Source organism: Ranitomeya imitator, chromosome 2 (genome assembly GCF_032444005.1).
Source record: "Ranitomeya imitator isolate aRanImi1 chromosome 2, aRanImi1.pri, whole genome shotgun sequence".
NCBI classification, from domain to species: Eukaryota; Metazoa; Chordata; class Amphibia; order Anura; family Dendrobatidae; genus Ranitomeya; species Ranitomeya imitator.
This window is the reverse complement of record NC_091283.1, coordinates 351269025-351292042: the sequence shown is the minus strand read 5'-3', so window position 1 is coordinate 351292042 and position 23018 is coordinate 351269025. Positions and strand designations below refer to the sequence as shown.

The 23018-nt window shown below is 46.9% G+C and overlaps 1 protein-coding gene across 1 annotated transcript in view; it reads right to left on the bottom strand.

Annotated features, from left to right (window-relative positions):
• LOC138666548 (zinc finger protein 850-like) overlaps positions 1–23018 on the bottom strand; it is a 137875-nt gene that overhangs the window by 10700 nt on the left and 104157 nt on the right. The window contains exons 19-23 of the mRNA XM_069754755.1: positions 1573–1650; positions 1265–1444; positions 1058–1181; positions 881–978; positions 593–683 (exon numbers count right to left, since the gene is read on the bottom strand). Coding sequence (XP_069610856.1) covers positions 593–683; positions 881–978; positions 1058–1181; positions 1265–1444; positions 1573–1650 — 571 coding nt within the window. The remainder of the gene's footprint in view (positions 1–592; positions 684–880; positions 979–1057; positions 1182–1264; positions 1445–1572; positions 1651–23018) is intronic.

Sequence of the window (23018 nt, the reverse complement as noted above, 5' to 3'; positions counted from 1 at the left end):
GTATGCCGAGAAACGGTTAAAAAATTTTTTTGTCACTTTTCAAATTACAGTATGATTTTTCTTAGTTATAATCAAGGATTAAGCATATCATGTGAAAAAATTAATCGGGAAACTTTGGATGGCCTTGACGACATCTTCCACCTCAAATGAAGATGGATCATGAATGATAGATGTGTGAGAATGGAGAAGCAGGGAAATTGGATATAAAAATATCTGTAGTCCAGCAGTATAGTCCTCTTCAAGGAAAAGAGCTGAAAAGCCTCCACTCTCCCAAATAATTTTGTCTTATCCTTTTGTCATCACCTTTTTTTAAAAAGCTGTCACCCTGCTTTAGGGCTGATGGATATGATTGGTGTAATACTTTAATTAATTATTAGCTATTGGCTAGAGTCAATAACGGCTGAGCAATTGAGTTTGTTCTTATTTATTATAATAACCCTTATTAAAGCACTACGGCCAATTTCTTCACATCAATCGTCTTGTGGTCATTTATTTATTGGTTAAGAATTAGTTATAACACGGCACATATATTTATATATATATTTCCATAAGAAACATGTGTGACTTCTTTGCATTAGTGGTTATTACTCACCTGGGGGGTTATCTGTATGAATCTCCTCTTTACACCATTCATCACCTCTCTCATATGTCTCTGTAGTATGAATAGTACTCAGATCTTCACCCTGAAACAACATTGTAAAAGTCACAGACAGATGGAGAAATCACATCTATGATCAGCTCTAATCCTGCCATCTCCACCGCTCTCATTACATAAGTGTAAAACATATAATACCGGTGTATAAAACAAGACTGAACAAAAGACCTTCACAGCCGTCTACACATCATAGAGGAGATCTCATGACACCTTCTCTCCATCTACCTGATGGTCCTGAGGAACATTGGGATCTTCTTGTTTACAGTCCTGTGGAAGAAGAGGACGGGGACATCTCTCTGGTGTTGTCCTCTTACTGGATAGAGCTGAAGGAAACACAGGGACTGAATTAATTCTCTACTTTCATATAATTATAGGCCATGTGTATTTGGTCCTGTCTATTACCTGGTGATGTGACGGGCCGGGGAACCTCCATCATGACGTCCTTGTACAGATCTTTGTGTCCTTCTAAGTACTCCCACTCCTCCATGGAGAAATAGACGGTGACATCCTGACACCTTATAGGAACCTGACACATACAATGATACAATCATCCCCCGGATCCCCTCACAGAGTTATTGTACAATGTCCCAGCTTTCCCAGCAGCGTCACCTCTCCAGTCAGCAGCTCAATCATCTTGTAGGTGAGTTCTAGGATCTTCTGGTCATTAATTTCATCATGTATCAGTGGGTGAGGTGGAGGCCCCGTGATTGGGCTCAGGGATCTTCCCCATCCCTTAGACACAGGTTCCTGACAGTGCTCACTAGAGGTCGTCTTCACCACGGTGTAATCCTGGTTAAGGAGAGATACATTATAAATCTCACTACAGACATTTCCAGAGTTCTCACCTCTCCAATTCTGTCCATCTGTTATTCCCATAGCCAAGAATGATGTAATGTGACGTCATCAGAATCTCTCACCTCTCCAGTAAGCCGGAAGAGGATCTCTAGGGTGAGGTGTAATATCATCTCCACCATCTTGTCCCTGTCCTTATCCATCTTTGATCAGTCAGGAAAATTATACAGATCAATTATTGGTATTTTTTCCTATATTGAAGTGACCTAAACAGGAAAAAAAAGATGAGACTATGTGAAAACATACAAAATACCATGTAAAAATACAATTCCTAGAGTTGAGATCCAGTATAAAGCAATAATGTGTAGAGCTCTTCATAAATCTAGAGGTCAGTCAGAGATTGTCAGTTGGGATCAAGGCAATTATAAATTAAGTCAAATAATTTTGGAGATGTTTAACTAATGTGCAGCACAACGGTCTTTATACAGCCAATAAAATATGGTAATGGTTCATTGTTCTACATTTCATCAATCCATGATGATTTCAAGAAAGACGAGGTCTTATAATTCCAGCTTGTACTCTATATTTCAAAGTGTCCAAGAAAAACACTTATCTTTTTAGTTGCTGTAAACTATGTGTCCACTATGTGTCCACTGTTCAGGCCAAAGTTGACTCAGTCCTTAAAATTTGGATTCCACATCAATCCCCCGATGATGCCAGAAAGAGAAACCAATTGAGCATTAACCTGAAGTTTGTCTCCACTATGAATCTGATATGCTATCAAGCAAGTTATAACCCCTGATTTTTATCAACATGTGTATTTTGGGGGCCACTAATAAGCTTTGCTTTGTCACCTCTTTATGGTGCTGCAAAAAAACTCTGTAAGTAGGGGTAGTAGCTAGTGTAAGTGTAATAATAATAATATTAGTAAATACCTCCAATTAGATATGAAGTATAGTTTTTTTTTATTCATTATGTCTCTTTTCACATGTACAGGAATAGCAGGACCTTAGATATCCATGGTTACGTCCACTGATAAAATGCCAGTTAGCTAGTTGCTAGTGGCCGTAACCATGGATACCTAAGGTCCTGCAATTCCTGCACATGAGGAAAGACATAATGAATGAAAAACTATACTTCATATCTAATTGGAGATATATGATAATATTATTATTATACCTATTACATACTGGGATAGGATCTTGGAGATGGGAATACCCCTTTAAGCTGGGCGAGATTTTAAAAGCCGGGTAGTACTGGTTGGTGCAGCAGCTTAGGTGATGAGCCATTTTATTTATGATAGTTCCAGGCTGGTTTTATTGGAATGATGAGGATGATTTAGTGGTGGGACCAGCGTTGGACTGGAGCACCTTGGGCCCACCAGAGAAAATCATTCTTGGGGTCCACTATGTAGCTACATAGAAATAGATACAAGACCACCAATTGTGTAGTAAAACACGCTAATATCAGGGTATAATATGTAGTACACGTCTTAATGATGTAAGGGTTGGGGTAGACCCCTCATAGAATATAATGTCCCCCCTCATAGAATATAATGTAGCCGTCTCATAAAATATAATGCAGTCCCCTCTCATAGAATATAATGCAGCACCCCACAAAATATATTGCAACCCCCTCAGGTATAACGCATTCCCCACTATAGAATATAATGTAGCACCCTCATAGGGTATAATGCAGCCCCCCTCATATAGTATAATGCAGCCCACCACAGAATAAAACGCAGCCCCCTCATAGAGTATACTGTAGCCCCCTCATAGGGCATAATGCTGCCCCCTAATATGGTATGATGTAGCCCCCAGAATATAATGTAGTCCCCTGAGAGAATAATGCAGCCCCACCACAGAATATAATGGAGCCCCCCCATAGAGTATACTCTAGCCCACCTCATAGGGCATAATGCTGCCCCCTCATATGGTATGATGTAACCCCCCAAAATATAATGTAGTCCCCTGAGAGAATTCAGCCCCACTACAGAATACAATGGAGCCCCCCATAGAGTATACTGTAGTCCCCTCATATAGTAATATGTAGCCCCCCAGAATATAATGTAGTCCCCTGAGAGAATAATGCAGCCCCCCATAGAGTATAGTGTAGCCCCCATAATATAATGTAGTCCCCTGAGAATAATGCAGTTTCCCCAGAATATAATGTAGCCCCCTCATAGAATATAATGCAGCCCCTCTCCACCCCATCATTGTCCTCATCACCACCTCCATCATTGCCTTCTCCCCCACCACCCCTATCAGTCTCCCCCACCACCCCATCACTGCCCATTCCACCACCTCCATCATTGCCTCCTCCCTCACCATCATTGTCCATTTCATCACCTCCATCATTGCCTCCCCACCACCATCATTGCCTATTTCATCACCTCCATCATTGCCCAACACTATCATTGCTCATTTCATCACCTCCATCATTCCTTCCCACCAACACCATCATTGCCCATCACCTCCATCATTACCTCCCCCACCGCCATCATTGCCCATCACCTCCATCATTGCCTATCACCTCAATCATTGCCTCCCCCACCATCATTGCCCATCATCTCCATCATTGCCTCCCCCACCATCATTGCCCATCACTTACATCATTACGTCCCCCAACATCATTGCCCATCACTTCCATCATTGCCTCCCCTCACCCTCATTGCCCATCACCTCCATCATTGCCTCCCTCACCATCATTTCCCATCACCTCCATCATTGCCTCCCCCCACCACCATCATTGCCCATCACCTCCATCATTGCCTCCCCCACCACCATCATTGCCCATCACCTCCATCATTGTCTCCCCCCACCATCACTGCCCATCACCTCCATCATTGTCTCCCCCCACCAATATCATTGTCCTTCACCACACACACACAGCACACCGCAGCAGTAGCTCATCACACACACACACAGCACAGCTCCCTACAGCAGCAGCACATCCTGGCAGTCTCTTCCTCGCCAGCAGCTTTCGTTCTGATAAAGCGCGCTGGATGATGACGTCATACAGCTGGACTGTCGCAAACAGGAAGCCGGGAGGTGAGCTGTTCTGTGAGTCTGTGTGCCTGCATGTGTGTGTATGTGTGCGGTGCTTTGTGCGTGTGTGCATGTGGTGTGGTGGTGGGGCTTTACATGAGGGCAGTGTTAGCTGCAGCCTGTGGCTAACGCTGCCCGCTAAAAAGAGAAATGGTATTCACGCCTCTCCACACCCATAGGGGCGTGTGGAAACGTGAATATTCATTTTGCTTTAGCAGCGGGGACATGATCCTGTCTCCAGCTGCTGCTATGCTGGCACAGGGTGGGCCCCCTTGACCTAGGGGCCCCATAGCCACTGCCTGGGGGCCCCTGGAGCAGTGGGGGCCCTAGGCAGCTGCTGGCAGGTATGCCAGCAGGTGTCAGTGCCTGGGCCCACCAGAGAATCCTCCAGGTCTCTGGTGGGCCAGTCCCAGCCTGGGTGGGACTCATCATTCTCACTCCAGTATGGGTTTTTCTGGAGGCTTAGCCAGCTCAGCTGAGGGAGGTTGACTCATTACAGACACAGAAAAGGCTGAAGGAAAAGCTTCAGATTGTCATCGCAGACTCAGGACTTATATGATGTGCTCCTGAGGAGGAAAGGTACAGCGGTTAAATGAGATAAATGCTGAGTTGCTGAAAAGCCAAGTCTGCATACATCCCTGGTAGCATCAGTCACTAGTATGGTAGGTTAGTTAGCGGCTAGCCTGGCACGTCTTTGTTGTTTTTAGTTTCATCACTGTTTGTTACCTTTGTGGCTGAAAATAAAGCCCACGCTTTCTTTATATGGACTGTGTCTGGCTATGTCACTGCCATGATACCCTACAACGCCCTAGCGCATTACAATATATATCCCAATATGGTCACTGTCAAACACCACAATAACAAAATGAACTAGCTGTCACCATCAATCATTTATACAGGCTGATTGGACACCTGTTACAGGTAGCGTATTGCTTCAGGGGTGCGGTTTATAGATCAAGAGGAATGGAACAATTACCTTTTATATATTTAATCCAAAAAGTGGCGTAGGAAGGGGGGTGCGGGGGGGGCGGTCCGCCCCGGGCGGCACAATGCTGGGGGCGGCCGGCGCTGCAGGAGAAGAAGATAAAAAAAAAAAAAAAAAAAGAGACGCCCCTTTAAATCTTCGGGCGGCGCCGTCCGCCGCCACGACCAGGGCCAGCTCCCCCCACCACCGGACCCCGCCCCCCGCTCTAATACTCACCTCTCCTGGTTCCTGCGGCTTCAGCGTCCTCTGACTCTGCGACGTCTCAGAGCAGAGGGCGCGATGACGTCACTACTGTGCGCGCCGCTCTGCCTCTCTGTCCTGAGCGTCGCAGAGCCGGAGAGACGCTGACTGCACCGGACCTGCGCTGGGAACGGGAGAGGTGAGGATTTTACTTTTTTTTTTTTTTTCTTTATGTCTGACTGTCTGGGGCTGGGGCAATGCTGGAGACCATGGGGCAGATTGCTGGACACACTGGGGCAGTACTGGAGACCATGGGGCAGAATGCTGGACACACTGGGGCAATACAGGAGACCATGGGGCAGATTGCTGGACACACTGGGGCAATACAGGAGACTATGGGGCAGATTGCTGGACACACTGGGGCAATACAGGAGACCATGGGGCAGATTGCTGGACACACTGGGGCAATACAGGAGACTATGGGGCAGATTGCTGGACACACTGGGGCAATACAGGAGACCATGGGGCAGATTGCTGGACACACTGGGGCAATACAGGAGACCATGGGGCAGATTGCTGGACACACTGGGGCAATACAGGAGACTATGGGGCAGATTGCTGGACACACTGGGGCAATACTGGAGACCATGGGGCAGAATGCTGGACACACTGGGGCAATACTGGAGACCATGGGGCAGAATGCTGGACACACTGGGGCAATACTGGAGACCATGGGGCAGAATGCTGGACACACTGGGGCAATACTGGAGACCATGGGGCAGAATGCTGGACATACTGGGGCAATACTGGAGACCATGGGGCAGATTGCTGGACACACCGGGGCAATACTGGAGACCATGGGGCAGATTGCTGGACACACTGGGGCAATACTGGAGACCCTGGGGCAGACTTCTGGACATACTGGGGCAATACTGGAGACCATGGGGCAGATTGCTGGACACACCGGGGCAATACTGGAGACCATGGGGCAGATTGCTGGACACACTGGGGCAATACTGGAGACCATGGGGCAGAATGCTGGACACACTGGGGCAATACAGGAGACCATGGGGCAGATTGCTGGACACACTGGGGCAATACTGGAGACCATGGGGCAGAATGCTGGACACACTGGGGCAGTACAGGAGACTATGGGGCAGAATGCTGGACACACTGAATACTGGAGACCATGGGGCAGATTTCAGGACACATTGAGGCAATGCTGGAGACCCTGGGGCAGACTTCTGGACATACTGGGGCAATACTGGAGACCATGGGGCAGATTGCTGGACACACCGGGGCAATACTGGAGACCATGGGGCAGAATGCTGGACACACTGGGGCAATACAGGAGACCATGGGGCAGATTGCTGGACACACTGGGGCAATACTGGAGACCCTGGGGCAGATTGCTGGACACACTGGGGCAATACTGGAGACCCTGGGGCAGATTTCTGGACACATTGAGGCAATGCTGGAGACCCTGGGGCAGACTTCTGGACACACTGGGGCAATGCTGGACACTGGGGCAGATTGCTGGACACACTGGGGGTAATATACTGGACACACTGGGGCAATGCTGGACACTGGGGGTAATATGCTGGACACACTGGGGCAGACTGCTGGACACACTGGGGAAAGGCTGGACACTGGGGCAGATTGCTGGACACACTGAGGGCAGATTGCTGGACACACTGGGGGTAATATGCTGGACATACTGGGGCAGATTGCTGGACACACTGGGGGTAATATGCTGGACACACTGGGGCAGATTGCTGGACAACATGGGGGTAATATGCTGGACACACTGGGGCAGATTGCTGGACAACATGGGGGTAATATGCTGGACACACTGGGGGCAGGACTTGAGGCATGGGCAGAATGTAGATACGGGGCATGATTGGAGACACGGGGCAGGATTGGATCATGGGGCAGGACGGATACGATGGAGGCTGGTGGGGCAGGATGGGGAGATCATATGGGGTAGAATGGATACTCATGAGGGCAGGATACGACAACATATGGCTGGAGCCAGGAATGAGATAAACGGGGCCAGGGTGGGGAATATTATTACCATAGGGGATAATTAAGGGATATTGTTACTGCAGTGATGTATTTATTTTATTTTTTGAGTATACTGTTTTAAATGGGGGGGCGGTCCTGTTACTGTGCAGAGTGACACTATATCACCTTTTTTTCTTCATGTGGTGTAATGTAGAAGTTGTGAAAAATTAAGTAATGTGTTCTGCAAGCGGAGCTCGAGATAACTGTGTTATTTCCTGCAGAAACGAGTCCTGGCTGGAAGGAATGATGGCGGTCTGTGCTGGATGAAAGATGAAGGACTTCACCTAGAGACGTCACTGGTGAGTCAGTGTTACCTATACACTGACACTATACACTGTATACTATATAGAGGTCCTGTGTATAATGTCACCAGTGATCTCTGTATTACCTCTACACAGACACTGCATACTAAGTACAGATCTCCTGTGAATACTGGCACTTATGGTGATAGTATTGTGGTTTTTTTTTTATTACTGATCAGTATTGTAGTATTCAGTCACTATGTGGTGGTAATATGTGGTCTGGAAATGGTGCGGTGGTATTTGTCCCTTGTATGTAGTATTATTCGGTCACTATGTGGCCTGGTCATGGTGTGGTGGTATTAAGTCACAGGTGTGGCATGTGGGGGTGACACCATTAGGCCCAGTTTAAGTTCTACAAAACAGGAAAACCGTTTTTGGTAACCTTTGTGTGTATTGAGCTGGGTGGGGGGGGATGGGGGGGGGGGGGCGCCAAACTCGGGATCAGCCCCGGGCGGCAAAAGCTCTAGCTACGCCTCCAAAAAGTAGGCAGTGTTTAAAAAAAAGGTTAAAAAAATGAACAAAACAATACAGTATAAACCAGGGTCCTGAAACTCAAATGGGTAAATGGGTCGCACATAGAAATGAATTGAATATGTAGGGCTGCATTCTTTGTGTGAGAAGATGACATTTTCAGAGATAGCATTATTTTCTATATGACTTTTTGATCATCTTTTTTTTTTAAATTGTTGGATTGTTTTTTTCTTTTTTTTAAATGGTATTTATCATATGGATCATGGTACAGTTTTTTTACTTTAGTTTTTACATAAAACAGCATTTTTAGTGGCCAAACATTTTTTGCAGTTTTTTATACTTTATTTTGAATATTTAAAAAACAGTTGTCCTTTTTTTTTTTGTCCCCCAATCGGCCCCACACAGTATTATTGTTTTACAATTAGCCCCATGTAGTAATTCTGGCTCCCATCTGGTAATAATGTCCCTAAGTCTGTAATAAGATCTTGTCTTGAAATAATATCCCCATCCTTTAATAATGTCCATCAGCCTGTAAAAATGTCCCAAACCTATAATAATGTCCCCTGTCCTGTAGTAACGTCCCCTATCCTGTAGTAACATCCCATGGCCTGTAATAATGTCCCTTAGCCTGTAAAAATGTCATTAAGCCTGTAATAATGTTCACTGTCCTGTACTAATGTCCCCATCCTGTAATAATGTCCCGTCTTGTAGTAATGTCCTTCAGCCTGTAATAATGTCCCATATCCTGTAATAATGCACCCATCCTGTAAAAATGTCCCCATCCTGTAGTAATACCCTTCAGCCTGTAATAACACCCACTGTACTGTAATAAAGTCCCCTGTCATGTATTAATATCCCCTGTCTTGTAATAATGTCCGTAATCCTGTAATAATGTCCCCAAAAAACACACACATAACAAAAAAGTCCTTCTAACCTGACCTCGCTCCCTTGGCAAACAGTGTCCTCCACAGCCAGGGCGGCACATGGCAGTGACGTCTTGCACAGCCGTGACAGAGATGCCAACGTCAGTCATTGGCCTCTGATCGGTCAGTGGCTGGTACTTATATTGCAGTGCAGAGAGTCGGTCTCTGTGCCCCAATACATTTGAATTGAATGTGAATTCGAGGACGCACATTCAGTTGAAAAGGAATGCGGTCATCGGCAGCCACTGGACCGGGCCATGATCATCAGAGGGGTTTATTTACCGTATTTTTCAGACTAAAAGATGCACCGGACCATAAGACGCACCCCAAATTTTCAGAAGGAAAATAGGGGAGAAAAAAATGTGTCAAATGGGGGTCCGTCTTATTGGGGGGGATCGGCAGCTCTGGTGGAGCATGATCACAGGGGGTGTTCAATGATCCCAGGCTGGTGCGGCAGGTTCGGCAAGGGCGGTGGTGGTGCCATGTGGTGCAGGGGGCTTCGCCGCATTTTGTGAAAGCCCAGAGACCCCCACATTATCCATTGCTGGGAAAATGGCTGGCGGGGTGGCGCATGCTCAGCCACAGCATTGCAGCATATTGAGATCTCAGCAACGAGATCTCGGGAGACGAGATCTGGGGACGAGATCTCAATCTGAGCATGCACCGCCCCCGGCGGCCATTTTCATGGAGGCCACCGCATCGCAACAATGGAAGTGCGGGGGCCTCCGGGCTTTCACAAAATGCTGGCACAGCCCCCCACACCACAGAGTGCCACCGCCGAACCAGCCACACCAGCCTAGGAAGGGACTGTGATCGTCGGACCGCCGCAGAATTGCCTAACTCCTGCTGCCGCCACTGTATTTGTAAGTATATTCCAACTATAATAAGTGCCTCCATTTTCCCAAAAAATATTTGGCGAAAAAAGGGCATCTCATAGTCTGAAAAATACGGTACTTATTTAAAGGAGTATTAAAATACACAAAATATTTATACAGACCTCCGCTGAGGTCTACACAACATGTTGGCATAGGGAACTCAGGCATAAATGTTGCCCCAGGGCCAGTTTTAGACAAAATGGGGCCCTGGGCAAAAGTTTAAAGTGGGGCCCCAAATGCTAACATATCGCACCATCACACAAGAAACATTTTTTTTTTTTACAAGCGCTATGTTCAGGCCGCTAAATTAGTGCAATCGACAATACTGAAGTCGTTCGATGCCATTTTCCCAGCCTTTTTAGGGTAGGCACAGACGTTAAGTAATAGGCAGCGCTTTGGACGCAGCACATGTCCACTGCGTCCAAAGTGCTGCCGGCTACTGAACACAAGTGAATCCGCATGTGTTCATTGAACAGTGCGGATTCACTGCGTCCAATACATTGTACGGGTGATATTTATCTTGCGGAGACAAAGATAAGTTGATATGCTGCGGTCTGGAAAGACACGCCGCATGTCCGTCTCCACGGGTGAGCTGCGGGTGTCTGTGAACGCTTAGTGGGCATGGGATTTCCACTATGCTGTAACATCTGGACACTGCACAAGTGCGCAACGTCCATCGCTGCATCGTTTACTGACTGTGTGGACCTACCCTTACTCCGGCTGAGGAAGAATGGTACAGATAGTCCTCGATACAGTATAATGCAGGTCCCATATAGTAGAATGCACTCCCCATGGTCCTTTGTAGAGTATAATGCAGGCCTCTCCGAGTACACTGCAGCCCCCTCATAGAGTATAATGCAACCCCCCACACACAGTATAATACAGGCCCCACCCCCACAGACACACACAGTATAGTGCAGCCCTCTTCACACAGTGTAATGCAGCCCACACAGTATAATGCAGCCCACACAGTATAATGCAGCCCCCCAGAGTATAATGCAGCCCACTCAGAGTATAATTAAGGCCCCAAACCCACACATTATAATTCAGCCCCCCCACAAACACACACAGTATAGTGCAGCCCCCACACACAGTATAATGCAACCCCCACAGAGTATAAAGCAGCCCTAGACACAATATAATATAGTCCCCCGCACACACACTATAATACAGCGCCCCCCCACACACTATCGTGCAGCAGATACACACAATTCTTACCTCTTCTCCTCGTTCCCCAGCTGCTCTGACTTCTGCAGAGCCTCTCAATGTCTCATCAGCTCCACTGCTGAAACACCCTGAGTCAGAGGCAGAGGGGGAGTGATGGGACAGGGAGCGTCACATGACGCTCTCTCCTCCATCACTGCTTTCTACTTTATCGGCATCTATGATGTCGATAAGTTGAATGCGCGATGCGGGGAGGGGGCGTAACCGGGCCCCTCTTACTCAGGGGCCCCATAGCGGCCACTGGCTGGGGACCCTGGAGCAGTGGGGCCCTAGGCAGCTGGCTGGTCTGCCTGCCCCTAACGCCGGCCCTGCCAGGGCCCATGGCAATCTGGTTACATCCCTCTGCGCATTAAAACTGAAGGAGAACAGTCCTAATCTGAGCCAATTTGTGGACCAAACTCATTCAATCTAGTGAATGGATGAAAAGAAGAAATGAGCAGCACATGGATGGCAACTGTGTACTGGCTAATATTCATGGATTGGTTGCTCAGAGACACTTAGGAAATCTCCTTTTGTGTTTTTTAACCTCCTGGCCATTACACAATCCATGGATCGCAGATTCAAGTCTCAATAAGAGTATAAAACCCATTAAAAAAACACACAAATAATAAAAGTTGTAGTTACCATGAATGGAAAAAAAATACATGTGACTTTGCTGTATATGTACAGTAATTACCGTACCAGACATGTAAAGTTGTATGTTGACACAGAAATAGAAATTGAAAGTTATATGTACTCCAAAACAGTATCAATAAAAACTACATCTCGACTCACAAAATCACACGAGCTCAAAATAGCTTCATCTATTAAATGGTTTCAGAAAATAGTGACACAAATAATATCAGTTTTTACAAAGTTCTGCATTTTTTTCAACCTTAAAATTATTATAAAAAACAAAACTTTATAATGTTGATATCTCCCTAATCGTACAGGCCTGAAGAATGATATTGCTAGGTCATTTTTACAGGGCAAAGGAAAAAAGAAAACAAGAATTAATGACAGAATTGTGGAATGTTTAACCATTCATTTCTCTGCTCTTGGAATTTGTTTCATGCTTTTGGTAAAGTGAATGGCAAAATTAGAAACTACAATTCGTCCAGTCATACCTCTATGAGGCTGTGACGCTAGTCATTACTCGCTGATAAGCCATGAGGCTGGGTAGTCAAGAGGTCCAAGGTCAAAAGCCAAGAGAGTACATCATAGACAGAGGTGTAAGAAAAACTGTAGTCAGAAAACAGTCCGAGGTCAATATTCCAAGAAGTTAGTGGATCACGACAAAAGGGCTAGACAAACGGATGGTCAAGGGAAATCCTAGGTTGAGCACTAAATGTCAGAATAGCAGACAAGGAGCACAGAGCAAGCACACACCTCATGATCAAAGCTACAATTGGCAGCAATCAAATGCAGAGAGCTGGTGAAATAGGCAGATAATTATTCTGGACAAGAGACACAAGTATGAAACCCTGACACACCCTGATCCTGATTGTGATGGCTAAACTGTCACTACAGGCACTGACCACTCAGCACACCACAGTAGCCGATTGGACAGCTGAGCTGTCAATCACCATACTGACATCTAGGAATTCCATCAGGGCATTACTGCCCTCACTGGCGTATGGGACTTGGTGAGCAGAGGCCTCTCTTCTGCTTACCGGGCCTCAGTGGCAGAATTCTTCCAGTGCAGTAACTGAACCAGCATCCGAGATGCAGGTTCAGTTAAAATCTATTGCCGTACGGGTCTGCATACCAATAATTAAAAACCACCAGTCAATCAGAGGCTGGCAACTGATGTCAGCGTATAGGACATCATTGTCATTCGTTGATGAGTCCGCACTTGAAAAGGATGGAGGGGACATCACCACTGGATCGTGGCCAGGTAAGAAGAAAGTGTTTTTTTATTTTTATTAAAAGCGGCAAGCCGTAATATGTTCGAGCGGCAGGATGGAGACACATGGACAATGTGTCTCCATCCTGCCCCACGATCCTGCACCATGTGACATGGTGCTTGATCATGGGGCAGGATGGAGACAGATGGCACACAATGGAGACACATGGGGTAGGTTGGAGACACATGGTGCAGGTTGGAGACACATGGGGCAGGATGGAGAGATGGGGCAGGATGGAGACAGATGGGGCAGGAAAAAGACAGATGGGGCAGGATGGAGACAGATGGGGCAGGATGGAGACAGATGGGGCAGGATGGATACAGATGGGGCAGGATAGAGACAGATGGGGCAGGATGGAGACAGATGGGGCAGGATGGAGACAGATGGGGCAGGATGGAGACAGATGTGGCAGGATGGAGACAGATGGGCCAGGATGGAGACAGATGGGGCAGGATGGAGACAGATGGGGCAGGATGGAGACAGATGGGGCAGGATGGAGACAGATGGGGCAGGATGGAGACAGATGGGGCAGGATGGAGACAGATGGGGCAGGATGGAGACAGATGGCACACAATGGAGACACATGGGGTAGGTTGGAGACACATGGTGCAGGTTGGAGACACATGGGGCAGGATGGAGAGATGGGGCAGGATGGAGACAGATGGGGCAGGATGGATACAGATGGGGCAGGATAGAGACAGATGGGGCATGATGGAGACAGATGGGGCATGATGGAGACAGATGGGGCAGGATGGAGACAGATGTGGCAGGATGGAGACAGATGGGCCAGGATGGAGACAGATGGGCCAGGGTGGAGACAGATGGGGCAGGATGGAGACAGATGGGCCAGGATGGAGACAGATGGGGCAGGATGGAGACAGATGGGGCAGGATGGAGACAGATGGGGCAGGATGGAGACAGATGGGGCAGGATCATGAGGCAGGATGGAGACAGATGGGGCAGAATAGAGACACATGGTGCAGGATCATGGGGCAGGATGGAGACAGATGGGACATCACTTCATCGCGCACCCGTTGTGTGCCAGGCCCAGGCAGTGCAGCATCTGCACAAGTGATGGCGGCCGCCATATTGGCGGAGCCTGTGGTGGCTCCTGGGACCGGTAACAGGCGGCTCCAGAGCTGGCGGGGGTCGCATGGACCAAGCCACCCAGGAGGGGGATGCCGCAGCAGCTCAGCCATCTGAAAGATCCGGGGATGAACATCGAGGTGTACGGGACAGGCGGCAGTGAGGTATGTCTGCTGCCCGTGTGTCGCCGTCCTCGTCCCCCAGCGTCCCTAGCCACTTGTGACATCAGCCCAGTTTCTTCTATGTTCTGCCCTTGCTCCCGGCTCTCCCATACCCCATGTCCTCGTAGGTCCCCAGGTTCAGGTCATTGTACTCCTCCGGGCCCCGTACGCGCCTTGTCTCTCCTCCCCTGGTCCCCTAATGATCCCCATCTCCCATACCCTGAGTCATCCTGTACCCCGCATTAATTCCCTGCCCCTTGTCCCCATGTGACCCCTCTGCCCTGCTCTCAAGTCTCCCCTGCATCCCCTTGTTCCCCCGCCTCTCTTTTCCCCTTTTTCGTCGTGTGTCCCCCCATCTACCCTGTCCTCGTAATCCCTGTACCCCTTCTTCCCTGCTCCTATGTCTCCATCTTCCCCTGTCCCCTTGCAGCCCTGTCTCCCCATGCGTCCTTATCTACTCTGCCCTCAAAGTCCCCTTGTGTTCTCTTGTGCCTGTCTCCATTGCCCCCTAGTCCCCATGTGTCCCCTTGTGCCCTTCTCCCCTTCCTCCTAGTCCCCATGAGTCCCCTTGCGCCTGTCTTCCTTGTCCCCTTATGCTTGTGTCCCTTGTCCCCATGTGTCCCCTTGTGTCATTCTCCCTTGCCCAATAGTCCCCGTGTGTACCCTTGTGTCAGTCTCCCTTGCCCACTAGTCCCTGTTTCTCCTTGTGTCAGTCTCCCTTGCCCACTAGTCCCCATGTGTCCCCTTGTGTCAGTCTCCCTTGCCCACTAGTCCCCATGTGTCCCCTTGTGTCAGTCTCCCTTGACCACTAGTCCCCATGTGTCCCCTTGTGTCAGCATCCCTTGCCCACTAGTCCCCGTGTGTCAGTCTCCCTTGCCCACTCGTCCCCATGTGTCCCCTTGTGTCAGTCTCTCTTGCCCACTAGTCCCCATGTGTCCCCTTGTGTCAGTCTCCCTTGCTCACTAGTCCTTGTGTGCCCCTTGTCAATCTCCCTTGCTCACTAGTCCCCTTGTGACAGTCTCCCTTGTCCCCTTGTGTCAGTCTCCCTTGTCCCCTTATGTCAGTCTCCCTTGCCCAGTAGTCCCTGTGTCTCCTTGTGTCAGTCTCCCTTGACCACTAGTCCCCATGTGTCCCCTTGTGTCAGTCTCCCTTGCTCACTAGTCCTTGTGTGCCCCTTGTCAATCTCCCTTGCCCACTAGTCCCCTTGTGACAGTCTCCCTTGTCCCCTTGTGTCAGTCTCCCTTGTCCCCTTATGTCAGTCTCCCTTGCCCAGTAGTCCCTGTGTCTCCTTGTGTCAGTCTCCCTTGCCCACTAGTCCCTGTCTGCCCCTTGTATCAATCTCCCTTGCCCACTAGTTCCCGTGTGTCCCCTTGTGACAGTCTCCCTTGTCCCCTTGTGTCAGTCTCCCTTGTCCCCTTATGTCAGTCTCCCTTGCCCAGTAGTCCCCGTGTATCCCCTTGTGTCAGTCTCCTTTGCCCATAAGTCCCCGTGTGTCCCCTTGTGACAGTCTCCCTTGTCCCCTTGTGTCAGTCTCCCTTGTCCCCTTATGTCAGTCTCCCTTGCCCAGTAGTCCCCGTGTATCCCCTTGTGTCAGTCTCCTTTGCCCATAAGTCCCCGTGTGTCCCCTTGTGACAGTCTCTCTTGCCCACTAGTCCCCATGTGTCCCCTTGTGTCAGTCTCCCTTGCTCACTAGTCCTTGTGTGCCCCTTGTCAATCTCCCTTGCCCACTAGTCCCCTTGTGACAGTCTCCCTTGTCCCCTTGTGTCAGTCTCCCTTGTCCCCTTATGTCAGTCTCCCTTGCCCACTAGTCCCCGTGTCACCTTGTGTCAGTCTCCCTTGCCCACTAGTCCCTGTGTCCTCTTGTGCCTGTCTCCCTTGTGTCAGTCTCCCTTGATGACTAGTCCCCGTGTGTCCCCTTGTGCCCTTCTCCCCTGCCTCCTATCCCCCCCGTGTGTACCCTTGGGTCTGTCTTCCTTGCTCCCTAGCCCCCCCGTGTCACCCTTGTGCCTGTCTCCCCTAGCCCTCATGTCTTTCTCCTCTGCCCCCTAGTCACCGTTTGCCCGTGTCTTTCTCACTGCCTCTGTATGAGGGGGGTTCTGCATTATATTCTATTGGGGTTACATTATATTGTATGGCCTGGCTGCATTATACTATATGTGGGCTGCATTATACTGTATCGATGACTATGGGGAATACATTAGTTCTTAAAGTATATGGGGTGCAATATACTATGGGGAGTGAAATGTACTACATGGATGACTATGGCAGTGCATTATACTATATGGAGCACTATGAGGAGTGTATTATACTATATGGAGCACTATGAGTAGTGTATTATACTATACGGAAGACTATGGGAAGTATATTATACTATATGGAGGACTATGAGGCGAGTATTATACTATATGGAGGACTGAGCAGTATGTTTTATTATATGGAGGACTATGAGGAGTGTATAATACTATATGGAGGATGGAGGATTGAGGAGTGTATTATACTATATGGAGGACTATGAGGGGTGCATTATAACATATGAAGCACTATGAGCAGTGTATTATACTATATCGAGGACTGAGGAGTGTATTATACTATATGGAGGACTGAGGAGTGTATTATACTATATGGAGGACTGAGGATTGTATTATACTATATGGAAGACTGAAGAGTGTATTATACTATATGGAACACTATGAGGAGGGCATTATGCTATATAGAGCACCATGAGGAGTGTATTATACTATATGAAAGACTGAGCAGTGTATTTTAATATAGGGACGACTATGGGAAGTGTATTATACTATATGAAGGACTATGAGGCGAGTATTATACTATATGGAAGACTGAAGAGTGTACTATACTATATGGAGGACTGAGGAGTGTATTATGCTATATGGAGGACTGAGGAGTGTATTATACTATATGGAGGACTGAGGAGTGTATTATACTATATGGAGGACTGAGGAGTGTATTATACTGTATGGAGGACTGAGGAGTGTATTATTCTATATGGAGCACTATGAGGAGTGCATTATGCTATATGGAGCACCATGAGGAGTGTATTATACTATATGTAAGACTGAGCAGTGTATTTTAATATATGTAACACTATGATGAGTGTATTATACTATATGGAGGACTATGAGGAGAGTATACCATATGGAGGACTGAGCAGTGTGTTTTATTATATGGAGGACTATGAGTAGTGTATAATACTGTATGGAGGACTATGAGGGGTGCATTATACCATATGAAGCACTACGAGCAGTGTATTATACTATATGGAGGACTGAAGAGTGTATTATACTATATAGAGGACTGAGGAGTGTATTATACTATATGGAGGACTGAGGAGTGTATTATGCTATATGGAGCACCATGAGGAGTGAATTATACTATATGGAAGACGGAGCAGTGTATTTTAACCCCTTCCCGACCATTGACGCAGCGTATGCGTCATGAAAACTTGTGCCAATCCGACCTGTGACGCAGCATATGCATCATGGTCGGATTGCGCTCTTGCAGGTCGGGTGAAAGGGTTAACTGTAATTTCACCTGACCTGCAGGCACAGGGGGAGTGGTACTTGAGCCCAGGGAAGGGAGGCTTCGCCCTCCCCCCCTCGTGGCTACGATCGCTCTGATTGAAAGTAAAACGTCACTTTCAACAGCCAATCAGAGCGACAGTAATATTTCACCAATGAAAATTTGTGAAATATTACAATCCAGCCATGGCCGATGCTGCAACAGCATCAAACATGGCTGGAGATCGCGATCTGCCCCCCCACCGCCACCGATCTCCTCCCCTCCGTCCTGTCATATAGTGTCCTCCGCTCCCCTCCGTCCTCCTGTCCGCTGCCCCCCACTGTCCGATCCCCCCCTCATACTTACCGACCACCTGTGTCCCTCCCGATGTCCGTCCGTCCGTCTGCTCCATGGGCGCCGCCATCTTCCAAAATGGCGGGCGCATGCGCAGTGCGCCCGCCGAATCTGCCGGCCGGCAGATCCGTTACATGTACATTTTGATCGCTGTGATAGAACCTATCACAGCGATCAAAATAAAAAATAACCACCCCCCTTTATCACCCCCAAAGGTAGGGACAATAATAAAATAAAGAAAAAAAAATTTTTCCACTAGGGTTAGGGCTAGAGTTAGGGTTAGAACTAGGGTTAGCGTTAGAATTAGGCTATGTGCACACGGTGCGGATTTGGCTGCGGATTGGCCGCTGCGGATTCGTAGCAGCTTTCCATCAGGTTTACAGTACCATGTAAACCTATGGAAAACCAAATCCGCTGTGCCCATGGTGTGGAAAATACCACGCGGAAACGCTGTATAGTATTTTCCGCAGCATGTCAATTCTTTGTGCGGATTCCGTAGCATTTTACACCTGTTCCTCAATAGGAATCCACAGGTGAAATCCGCACAAAAAAACACTGGAAATCCGCGGTAAATCTGCAGGTAAAACGCAGTGCCTTTTACCTGCGGATTTTTCAAAAATGGTGGGGAAAAATCTCACGAATCTGCAATGTGGGCACATAGCCTTAGGGTTAGGGTTGGAATTAGGGCTAGGGTTGGAAATAATGTTAAGATTAGGCTGTGGTTAGGGTTATGGGTGTGTTGGGGTTAGGGTTGTGGTTAGGGTTGGGATTAGGGTTAGGATTAGGGGTGTGTTGGGGTTAGGGATATGGTTAGGGGTGTGTTGGGGTTAGGGTTGTGATTAGGGTTATGGCTACAGTTGGGATTAGGGTTAGGGGTGTGTTGGGGTTAGTGTTGGAGTTAGAATTGAGGGGTTTCCACTGTTTAGGCACATCAGGGGTCTCCAAACGCAACATGGTGCCACCATTGATTCCAGCCATTCTTGCATTCAAAAAGTCAAATGGTGCTACCTCCCTTCCGAGCCCCGACGTGCGCCCAAACAGTGGTTTACCCCCACATATGGGGTACCAGCATACTCAGGACAAACTGGGCAACATTTATTGGGGTCCAATTTCTCCTGTTACCCTTGTGAAAATAAAAAATTGCTTGCTAAAACATCATTTTTGAGGAAAGAAAAAATGATTTTTTATTTTCACGGCTCTGCGTTGTAAACTTCTGTGAAGCACTTGGGGGTTCAAAGTGCTCACCACATAACTAGATAAGTTCCTTGGGGGGGTCTAGTTTCCAAAATGGGGTCACTTGTGGGGGGTTTCTACTGTTTAGGTACATCAGGGGCTCTGCAAACGCAACGTGACACCCACACACCATTCCATCAAAGTCTGCATTTCAAAAGTCACTACTTCCCTTCCGAACCCCGATGTGTGCCCAAACAGTGGTTTACCCCCACATATGGGGTATCAGTGTACTCAGGACAAACTGGGCAACAACTATTGGTGTCCAATTTCTTCTGTTACCCTTGTGAAAATAAAAAAATTGCTTGCTAAAACATCATTTTTGAGGAAAGAAAAATGATTTTTTATTTTCACGGCTCTGCGTTATAAACTTCTGTGAAGCACTTGAGGGTTTAAAGTGGTCACCGCACATCTAGATTAGTTCCATGGGAGGTCTAGTTTCCAAAATGGGGTCACAAGTGGGGGAGCTCTAATGTTTAGGCACACAGGGGCTCTCCAAACGCAACATGGTGTCCGCTAACGATTGGAGCTAATTTTTCATTCAAAAAGTCAAATGGCGCTCCTTCCCTTCCGAGCCCTGCTGTGTGCCCAAACAGTGGTTTACCCCCACATGTGAGGTATCAGTGTACTCAGGAGAAATTGCCCAATAAACTTTAGGATCCATTTTATCCTGTTGCCCATGTGGAAATTAACAAATTGAGGTTAAAAGAAATTTGTTGTGAAAAAAAAGTACTTTTTCATTTTGACGGATTAATTTGTGAAGAACCTGGAGGTTCAAAGGGCTCACTATGCATCTAGATAAGTTCCTTGGGGGGTCTAGTTTCCAAAATGGGGTCACATGTGGGGGAGCTCCAATGTTTAGGAACACAGGGGCTCTCCAAACGGGACATGGTGTCCTCTAATGATTGGAGCTAATTTTTCATTCAAAAGTCAAATGGCGCTCCTTCTCTTCCGAGCCTTGCCGTGTGCACAAACAGTGGTTTGTGACCACATATGAGGTATCGGTGTACTCAGGAGAAATTGCCAAACACATTTTAGGATCCATTTTATCCTGTTGCCCATGTGAAAATGAAAAAATTGAAGCTAAAGAAATTTTTTGTCAAAAAAAGGACTTTTTCATTTTTACGGATCAATTTGTGAAGCACCTGGGGGTTCAAAGTGCTCACTATGCATCTAGATAAGCCTCTTTGGGGGTCTAGTTTCCAAAATGGGGTCACTTGTGGGGGAGCTTCAATGTTTAGGCACACAGGGGCTCTCCAAATGCGACATGGTGTCCGCTAAAGATTGGAGCCAATTTTTCATTGAAAAAGTCAAATGGCGCTCCTTCCCTTCCGAGCGCCCAAACAGTGGTTCCCCATCCCCCACATATGGGGTATCGGCGTACTCAGGACAAATTGTACAATAACTTTTGGCATCCAGTTTCTCTTTTTACCCTTAGAAAAATAAAAAAATTGTTGCTAAAACATCATTTTTGTGACTAAAAAGTTAAATGTTAATTTTTTCCTTCCATGTTGCTTCTGCTGCTGTGAAGCACCTGAAGGGTTAATAATCTTCTTGAATGTGGTTTTGAGCACCTTGAGGGGTGCAGTTTTTAGAATGGTGTCACTATGGGTAACTTCAGCCATATAGACCCCTCAAACTGACTTCAAATGTGAGGTGGTCCCTAAAAAAAATGGTTTTGTAAATTTCGTTGTAAAAATGAGAAATCGCTGGTCAAATTTTAACCCTTATAACTTCCTAGCAAAAAAAAAAAAATTTGTTTCCAAAATTGTGCTGATGTAAAGTAGACATGTGGGTAATGTTATTTATTAAGTATTTTGTGTCACATACCTCTCTGGTTTAACAGAATAAAAATTCAAAATTTGAAAATTGCTAAATTTTCAAAATTTTAGCCAAATTTCCATTTTTTTCACAAATAAACAGAAAAATTAATCGACCTAAATTTATCACTAGCATGAAGCCCAATATGTCACGAAAAAACAATCTCAGAACCGTTAGGATTCGTTGAAGCGTTCCTGAGTTATTACCTCATGAAGGGACACTGGCCAGAATTGCAAAAAACGGCCAGGTCATTAAGGTCAAAATAGGCTGGGTCATGAAGGGGTTAATATATGGACGACTATCAGTAGTGTATTATACTGCATGGAGGACTGAGGAGTGTATAATACTATATGGAGGACTATGGGGAGTGTATTTTACTATATGGGGGACTATAGGGCTCATTATATTATATGGAGGACTATGGGGCACATTATATTATTGGATTGGAGTGATTGGATTGTTTATGCTGGAACAAAAATCCTTGTTCTCTGCAGCACATCGCAGGTGTAAACTGCAGATGTGCTGCTGATAAGATGATACTGTATGGGGACAGATTGATCTACTAGTGATAGAATGCTGGGAACAGAACATTCTCAGCCAGTGTAAAGAGGCTGGGAAACAAGTGTCGATCAACTTCAATATTGTGGATCACACTCGTTTAGCGGCCTGAACTCAGCGCAAATAAATACAACAGAAATGCTTCTGTGTGATGTGCAATACAGTGCCTTGCGAAAGTATTCGGCTCCCTGGAACTTTTCAACCTTTTCCCACATATCATGCTTCAAACATAAAGATACCAAATGTAAATTTTTGGTGAAGAATCAACAACAAGTGGAACACAATTGTGAAGTTGAACGAAATTTATTGGTTATTTAAAATTTTTGTGGAAATTCAAAAACTGAAAAGTGGGGCGTGCAATATTATTCGGCCTCTTTAACTTAATACTTTGTTGCGCCACCTTTTGCTGCGATTACAGCTGCAAGTCACTTGGGGCATGACTCTTATCAATTTGTACATCGAGAGACTGAAATTCTTGCCCATTCTTCCTTGGCAAACAGCTCTAGCTCATTGACGTTTGATGGAGATCGTTTGTGAACAGCAGTTTTCAGCTCTTTCCACAGATTCTCGATTGAGGTCTGGACTTTGACTTGGCCATTCTAACAACTGGATACGTTTATTGGTGAACCATTCCATTGTAGATTTTGCTTTATGTTTTGGATCATTGTCTTGTTGGAAGACAAATCTCCATCCCAGTCTCAGTTCTTTTGCAGACTCCAACAGGTTTTCTTCAAGAATGGTCCTGTATTTGGCTCCATCCATCTTCCCATCAATTTTAACCATCTGCTGAAGAAAAGCAGGCCCAAACCATGATGCTGCCACCACCATGTTTGACAGTGGGGATGGTGTGTTCAGAGTGATGAGCTGTGTTGCCTTTACGCCAAA